This window comes from Kryptolebias marmoratus, linkage group LG16 (genome assembly GCF_001649575.2).
Source record: "Kryptolebias marmoratus isolate JLee-2015 linkage group LG16, ASM164957v2, whole genome shotgun sequence".
In the NCBI taxonomy this organism is placed as follows: domain Eukaryota; kingdom Metazoa; phylum Chordata; class Actinopteri; order Cyprinodontiformes; family Rivulidae; genus Kryptolebias; species Kryptolebias marmoratus.
In genome coordinates, this window is record NC_051445.1 from 14,178,488 (window position 1) to 14,187,356 (window position 8,869).

Consider the following 8,869-nt stretch of genomic DNA (forward strand, 5'->3'; position numbering starts at 1 on the left):
TGCTTATTCTGGCAGAAATCATATGACACTGCTGCAGGACGTACCCCAGGCTGCACAGAGAGTGCTACAGCTAGCTGCTGCTGCTATTCACCCATGCAAATATTTACAGATTGCTCTTTAAATAACTGTGTAAGGTGAAACTGACAGCTGTCGGACTAGCCGTTAGCTCATCCAGTCAGAAATACACTCTATTTCTTCAAACTGAGGTGTTTCAAAGACCTATCTATAACAGGTAGGATATTAATTGTTCACAACCTTTCCACAGAACCCCACTTCAGAAGATGTGAACTGTTCTTTTGGCTTGAACCGGTGGCTGTAAATGTCTGAACCTAAGCAGGTGTTTCAAGCACATCGCCCGAGTAGAAACAACGGTGCAAGAAACAGATACAGTCAAGTCCCCATGAGACCTTATTAGATTGTCCGTTACGTAACGTTACGGTGCGTGCTCAGTTATTGTTCGCTGTTGTTTCTGCTGTTGTAGTGAAAGGCAGCGGTTTTTTAGCCCGGCGTCAGCCTTTCTCTTCTGCACAAATCACAAAATGCTCCAAACCTGCGCTTTGCTGTCGGCCACGTGCCCGCCGCACTTCAGCGCCAATCACTGCTTTATGTGCTGAAGTTTTCCCAGAGGCGAAGGCTGCCCGGAGTGGTTTTCATTCGTCACGTATTCTCTTTGTCGCCGAAGCAAACAACAACACTTTTAATCACAGCACCGAGCTCTGCTCACTGGTGAGTAATGGAGAGCAGCACAATTAATAGTTGTTCCTTCAGGGGTGCAGAAGCCTCTGACTGCTCCACAATTAGACATTCTCAGTGATCATCAGACGCCACATAAACTCCTAGGAAATTCTTTCAGATGTTTGTGTGTGCTCATGTGTCTGTAAGAATCAGTAAATGAAGCAACCCTGAAAGTCTCTCCCTCTTTTTTTTTGTCCTGTTTGAAGCTGCTGCAGAATTCCTCACTGAAACACCATTCGTCATTAAACAGGAATTAGATGGAAAGGAGAATATTTGGCAGCCAACCAGGTGGAATCACATTCTTTAAATAAGCCGCAGTGAAATAAATCTTTCTGACCGGAGCCGGTGCCGCACACGGTGACAAAGCTTCGGCGCTAAGACAATAGATTTTCTGAGGCAGGTTGGCTGCTCACCAGAAAAAAAAGACCTTGGAGGTTGTAATTGAAGCAGAGATTCTGAGGAGTTTGTCCTTAAAATATTGTCTCTTCAGCTGATTCTGTTTTTCTTTTTTATGTCACATCATTTATCTTGGGATTACATGCACCTTTCTTGTCTTTTACATCTAAAGAGTTCTGTTATTTTCATCGTGATGTGCTTTCATTTAAACTTCTGCTGTGATTTGCAGAGAACAACGTCAATAAAAGCTCAGATTACCTGATTTTAATGCTCCGTCAGACAGACAGAAGTAACAGTATGTGCTCAGAGATGCAATGTGAAACACTGATGCAGTTTGTAAGAAGTAATGAGTCGCTCAGTTAAGCTTCCCGAGCCTCGGTGCTCATCTCCGACAAGTGCTCACTGGTTTTTATCGATCGGTTCCCGTCTCCTCCCGCTTTGTTTCTTTCCCTGTGGCCAGAGGGGTGTGGCGCTCGGATCTGCTGACGAGTGCAACGGAATGCTTGACGTGAACAACATGTTTCCTCTGGATCAACATGACTCAGTGAATCCTTCTGCAGCGAAGAGAGAAAAGATATTTACCAGCTAAGCAGAATGCAGTTGTCCATTCTGTGCTGTCGTTGCTCCAAATCAGTGGTGTCCGAACTTTTTGACACGAGGAACCAATCATCAAGATGAAAGTACCTGTGAGCCACAAAAATTAGAATTTTTGATTAAAAAAAAAAGCATAAATATGTATATATTACATAAATTTACAATATTTTAGTGAAAGGACAAAAGTATACTTAATTTGGTGAAAAGACATTTACATTTACTTTATTAAAAGAAAAGCATTTAATTCCCTTGATTTGTTGAGTCTATTGTATTTTTTGTTTTCTTGTGCTTGGAAAGTATATTTCAGTCTATTCTTGGGAACAAAAAGAGTAACTTTTCTTCAAAAACAGTCACTAAAAAGGGGTTGTGAAGTGAACATTGAATCCAGCCTGAAAGAGCTTTTTTTTTTTTTAAAGTCTTCTGGACCCACCTTGACCCTGGACCTAAAAACAAGGTTGAAGCAGAAAAAAGTGCTCATCTGGCAGTGGCTAAAACTGGTTTATAGAAGGTCAGGTTTAAAGTGACACTAGTAAAGGTGATAAAACTGTATGCAAATGATGTCCACTCCATATTCCCTTAAAGAAGTCCAATTTTCCTCTATAAATGATGAAATCAACCGCATTTTAAAAACAAACAAACAAACAAAATGCTTGCTATATTTAGCTATAGTTACCCAAAAGTATAGTTTTTGGTAAAAGTTGGTTTAAAGCTTGTGGTCCTTTTTAAAGTGATATTGTATATTTTGGGAATATTTTTGTTAAACCTAAAAATTATAAATAAAAATTTACCTTTTTAACAATTTGCAAATGGTGCATGTCTGCATCAGTCTCTTAAGCCGAAGTGTCAAAGTTGAGCCATTCTTAAATTGCAATCGTGGGTCATACACGATCACTTTGAGGACCACAAATGGCCCGCTGGCCACACTTTGGGCAACCCTGTTTTCTGTTTGCTGTGGCCTTTAAACAAGAAACTGTAAATATCATTAGTTTTAGTCTCTGATTTGCTGCCTTTTGGTAGAAATGGGCACAAGTCAAATCTAATCTTCTTGTGTTTTTATTATAAAAAAGGATTGTTGTGTTTCTGTTACCTAACACCAGGCTTCCACCAGATTCTGCTCTGTAATGTCTCAGCCCTTGTTTGTTTTTGTTTTATTTTTTAGTCCTCCTCATAGCTTCACGCCCCACCAGAGGGATTCCTGTAGCGCTGTGTTTGCCTTCCACGCTGCATGTGGCATTTACTCAGACAAAACCCCACATTTCTCTGTTCTGTGTGTAACTTCGCTCCCTAAACCGACGTCCTTACAAAAAAGATCCTGCGATGTCAATCAGCCTTTAGCTCCCGAGGCTCCCGGCTCTCCGTTTGGATTAATAACCATCTTTAATTGGAATTTCTGAGCAGATTTTAGGTGTGACAACGACAACCGCTCCTTCTCGTTACTTAATAGCCCCATGAAATTTAATGAGATTGAATATTACTTAAGCCGTTCCCAAAAGGGTAATTAAATTGTTGCAGTTTATAATAATGGGAGGAAAACAAATGGGGAATATACAAATTAATTATGTGTGGTTATGGCAGCGGGCAGCAATGATCTCCTGAAGAACAAAGGGGAAACGCTGCACGTATCTGCTGCTCTGTCTACAGATTTGATGTATTCTGAAGGCCGGGTTATAAAGGTGGTGGAGTCTGAAAGATATTCCTGCAGTGAGGTCTCTATGAAACACATATTACTACATCTCCAATATTCTGCTTTTATCCTTCTCACTGCTTCCTTTAAGTTTCTCTGCTTATTCTTTGAGTTTTTAGCTCTGTTTTTCCTCTGCATTTGCCAGTAATTTTATATTCCCTGTCACAGTTAATGAAAGAAAAGGTCGAAACTTCCTCTTCCATTCTTTCGGATTTAGCCCTGTCCTGCATTTGTTACGTCTCCTCTTGGATTTTGCTGGGATTTAAAGGTTTTTTCCCTGGCTTTGGAAGAATCAGTCCTCATTGTGAACAACCCTTTTGTTAGTATGGCCAGAAATACAGGTAAAAGTCACAACATCCAAACCAATACATGTGTGTTTTTAATGACATTTTCTTTTAGCAGAAAAGTCTTGGTAAAGATTCCAAAACCTTTTACAAAAAACGAATATTTATAAAACTGTCAGGGTTTGCTCTGCAGTTCTTTTGTTGTTGTTGTTTTTGTCCTTGGCTCACATGGTTTAGTTCAGCTTCTGCCAAGGCTGTTTTTTTTTGTTGTTTTGTTTTTGCAGAGCGCAGCAACACTTCTGGGAACCTTTTGAAACATGCAGCATTACGTCTGATTGATTTAATTCAAGGAAAAAATGCCTTTTAGAGGGAACTATCAGCTCCAGTGGCAGTGTTGCAGCTGTGATGTGATGCAGTTGTGATTCAGTGGAGTTCAGTGGAGGGATTGAGCTTTTTATCCTCAGTGGGAGTGAAATCTCTTCAGCACATTATGTTGCTCCATCACGTGTCTTCCACAGTCCAAAGCAGACAAACCAAAACCTGACATGACTGAGAGCTTCTTCTGTTTTTCCTATACAGCAGTCAGAAGTTTACCTTCACTCCTGGGCCTGAATGCCATATTAATTTAGGGGTTTTTAATGATTTATTTAAACCACTCCTTTTCCAGAGTGGAATGACTATCCAACATGAAACTTCAGTGATTTTTAAAACCAGTAACTGCATGCACAAGTTAAAATTTATCATTGAGTTTTTTCTAATTCACACAGGCTCAAAATTACACATACTGGCTCAAATACAGTCATACCTACACCCCCATTAATATTTAATTAATTGTCCCTTAGCAGGTTGCACCATCCCCACATGCTTTTTGTATCCATCAACAGGCTTAATTCTGGCTGGACATTTAATCCCTCTTTTTGGCAGTATTGATAGATTTCATTGAAATTGGTTGGTTCCCTGGCATGGACCAGGCTTTAAAGCACAGGCCATAAATTTTTCAACAGGACTCAGACTGAGGCTTTGAGAAGGCCATTCCAGACGCTTACTGTCAGCCTGCGTCATCCAATCAGAAACCAGATCTGATTTGTGTTTGGGCTCACCAAGCTGTGTCCGAGTTTCAGCCGATGAGCTGCTGATTTGAGGTGAAGCTGAAGAATATGGAGGTAGTTGTCCATCATTATTTCATCCACTTTGTACAGTGTGCCCGTACCACAGCATGATGCTACCACCACCATGCTTGACAGTTGCTACAGTGTTTTTTGGTTCAAAAGCCATTTTTAATGTAATTGTGGTCAAACAGCTCAATCTTTGTTTCATCTGACTATAAAACATTTCTCCAGAAGGTGTTTGGTTTGTCCACGCGAGCAGCGGCAATTTTCAGGTGAGCTTAAAGGTGTCGGTTTTGGAGGAGGGGCTTCTTTCTTGGTCAGCACCCTCTCAGTCCATGTCCTCACAACACAGATGTTCCAGCTGTTTGAAGTTCATGGGAGACTTGAGCCTTGGTGGTTCCTGGATTCTTCCTCTCCCTGTGTGGATTAGAGAAAATACATAATAAGTGTATGTTTATAGAAAAAAAAGGATTTTGATGGTTTGACTCCAATTCATCATTAAAAACCATGACCTCTTAAACATATAGAACCTTTAAATAACAAGTTATTTGAAGAACGATCAGTCATCTTTCCAGCAATTATACCAGTTGTTCTGTCAGGGCTCACGGTGGACTCTAACACTGGGCCAGAGGCAGCGTACAACCTGCTGACAGTCCATTAAAAAGTCAGACATTGAAAACAAATGAAGAAAAACCTCTTAACCAAGCATCTTTTGAAGTGTTGAAGGAAACTGAAAACCTTGCAAACCTTGATCACAGCATTCTGCATGATCTCATGTGATATTGTAAGATCTTGAAAGATTTGTTTGCACTCAGAGTTTGTGTAGGGGGTGACTCTCAGCTACTATAACACCAAATCTTAGCTCAATATGTCAAAATTTGGCTGAATTGTAGTCATTTTTTGTCAAATTCGATTAGCTGTGGCATCAATCTTGAATTGGGTTGACTTCAAATATTATTAAGTTACAGCCAGTGATTACTTTCTGACTTTCATTAAAATCCATCCACTGGGTCATGAGATATTTTGCTAAGAGGACAGACAAACAAACACTGACACACACAAAGACATGGATAAAAAAATCATCCCCCTTTTGCCTTTGAAGCAGGCGATAAACAGAATATAAGTCAGGCCATGTGTTGATAAATTTGTGCCGACATCATTATAACTACATTTTGACTAACAGTGTGTTGTAGAAGTGAGTTCCAGACAGCTTCCTGTAGCATTGGAGACATAAATATTGTCAGTGTGTTATAAGTCAATAAATATGGCACCAAAGTGTGACTTTCTCTGGGGCATTTACTCCATTAATCTAAAGCAAAAGCTCTCTCCTTCCTATAATCCAGTGTTAAGTGTTCACATGATCACAACTATAGCCTCCAGATTTCCCAGAGGAGAATCTGTCTGTATTTACTTCTCTTAAGCTTGATTGCCATGTTTGTGTTTTATTTCCACTTGGTGATGTCGTGTTTACAGGCTCCTGCCACCGGTTGATGTAAAGCAGGTGTGGACGACACGATGTTCAGCGAGTTGAGCAGACACGAGCTGAATATTGATTGACTTTGTAACGATAATTAAAGGTGTCTTCGGTGGTGCGTCCCAAGAGGCAGCTGCACGGTGCGAAGCCATATGCATAATTATCACAGAGAGATAAACAGGATAGACAGAACCGCAGCCAAGGGGTCACATTTAACTCACTGGGGAATGGGCCAGGCCAGGATATTTAATGGAAGAATGTTTTAAAAACCACTGAAGCTGCTTGTTTTTTATGTTTTACAGACCCCGATGACTATCAGCCACCCATATGGAAGTCCTACTGTGAGTAAATAACTCATTTTATGTGCCGTTTACCAGTGTTTTAACCTGAATTTGGCCTTCTTTATGTTTATTCCCACCGCACAAATTACCCACACAGCAGCTTCTGTGTTTTAAAGAATTATGTCTTGTTGTGCACGATAAATTTAGATGCGCTGCGGAGTCAAAAAGGCACACAAAAGGCACGCAATCAAACACGCTCGCCCACATACACAAATGCAAAGCAGCAGATTCCTGTTTTCTGGGTAAAATAGGTTACCAGCGCTCAGCTAAAATAAGCTCCTCAGAGCACCCAACCCTGTTTAACAACATTTTTTACCGTGTGGGAGGAAAAGGTGCGATACCCCTGAGTGTGTTTGATGCTTAGCTGGGCAGAAATCCTCTAAGCTGTGCCTGCCGTCCTAAATTTTGTTTCACCAGTTACAGCTTTTTTCTTAATTTACCTCCTGTAATCAAAATGTTAATTTCCCATTGTTGCTGCTTCTCTCCAGCCTCACATCTGACTCTCCCAGGCCTCAGCTGAGGTATTTTTAGAGGCGTCAGCGTCACAGCTATGGATGATGTCCAGGTCTTGCTGGTTGGCTTAAGTCAGCCTGACAAACATGAAAGTTCACAGTCAGGAGTCTTCCTTCCCCCTGCCTGGAGAATCTGCTGCACTGAGGATTTAGCTTATAGCTTCACATATCAGTAACACAATAACATACACACTTTGATGGATTATTGTCAGTTTTTTTTACATGTTTTTCTTTTAGTCTGGTTTGGGGAACAGGCAGGTTTTGAAATACAAATGAAATCTTTGAGTTCTGGACAGAGAGGATTAAAAGACGGGTTCAGTGAAAGAAGCCACTCTTAGAAGTCTATCTAGAATCTACACAGACAGGTCTTGGCTTCTTAATTTTTAATTACTTATAAAACATACAAATTCTGCTTGGCTACTCATATTTCATTCCCATTTAGCCTCACTGATTTACAGTTAATTTCTCTCTAAATGCAGACTCTGTCTGATACACGGAGCTCACAGCCAAAACGCCTTTGTTCTAAAGTGGGGGGATGTGTGTAGGTGTAAGTGCACACTACTAAAATGGAAAATGCATACAGTAGATTTAGGATATATGGCTCCTGTCGTCTAATTCCCACACTTCTTCGACTTGCATTCGTAAACTGATGGCTCTTCCCGTCCCTTGATACATCTGCACTCAGAGCAGCATCGGAAGCTGAAGTCTATTAAGTGGCAGCGGTGCTTTATGTCCGCTACAGACATAATAAAACACTCTTCTGGGAAGAAAACGCAATAAAAGTGGAAAACCCAACTTGAATTTTTTTTCTGGTTTTGTTGTCAAGAAAAAAGCCTTATGAAGGGACATTCTGCAATCATCAAAGTTTGACAGCAAGAAGACTGAAGCCACAAGATAAAAGCGGCGCTTTAAGCTTTCTGCTCAGCAGTGATGGAGACAAAACAAAGGCTCCAGCTGCAGTTCACAGAAGCTGGCTGAAACTAGAAACTGATCTGGACATTGGAATGACACGATCTCTGAATACACATCAAAAGATGGTTATCAGGACTTATTTTCCATTACAATGATCTGTAGGATCCTGCCTATAAATGCTGCACAACACGCTTTGTTCCCTCTAATGAACTTTGCATTACCAATGTTTATTTGAAAAGGGGCATCTCTTACATGCATGCACTGAGCAGCACTGAGTTGTTTACAGCTCAGAAGGCAGAGGCGAACCTCATTAACGTTCTTGTTTATCTTTTAGTGTACCAGCTACAGCAGGAAGCCCCGAGACCAAAGAGGGTCACGTGTCCTCAGGAGGTCAGTACATCCGTGAATCTTTAAACAAAACAAAACTGATTACTGTGTGGAGCTGATGCGTTAATATTCTATTATTTATTTGTAAACGTAAAAAAAAAAAAATCAAGTATTATATGTAACCATGCAAAACCTGACCCCTAAAATTATATATATTATCTCATGTCTGAGCAGCAAGTAACTTCAGTTCCAGACTCCCTGAGGAATGAATGAACTGAATCTGGAAAACTGAGTTTGTAGGGATCTGGAGTTTTTAGCCCCGCCTTGGGGCGGCTCCTCCAGACCTTCTGTTCACAGGTGATCCAGATTCCAGTTAATGAAGACTGCCAGTACTTAAGCCTCCAACTGAGACCAGACCTTCGCTGGAGCATCGAACCTCCTGGGTTAGATTCTCAGCCACAGTCTCTAACCTAAAGTGATTATTTATTGACTACGTTCTTT

The 8,869-nt window shown here is 40.7% G+C and overlaps 1 protein-coding gene across 1 annotated transcript in view; it reads left to right on the forward strand.

Moving 5' to 3' along the window:
* chn2 (chimerin 2) overlaps positions 1 to 8,869 on the forward strand; it is a 34,800-nt gene that overhangs the window by 6,514 nt on the left and 19,417 nt on the right. Inside the window, exons 2-3 of the mRNA XM_017426567.3 lie at positions 6,579 to 6,617; positions 8,376 to 8,431. Coding sequence (XP_017282056.1) covers positions 6,579 to 6,617; positions 8,376 to 8,431 — 95 coding nt within the window. The remainder of the gene's footprint in view (positions 1 to 6,578; positions 6,618 to 8,375; positions 8,432 to 8,869) is intronic.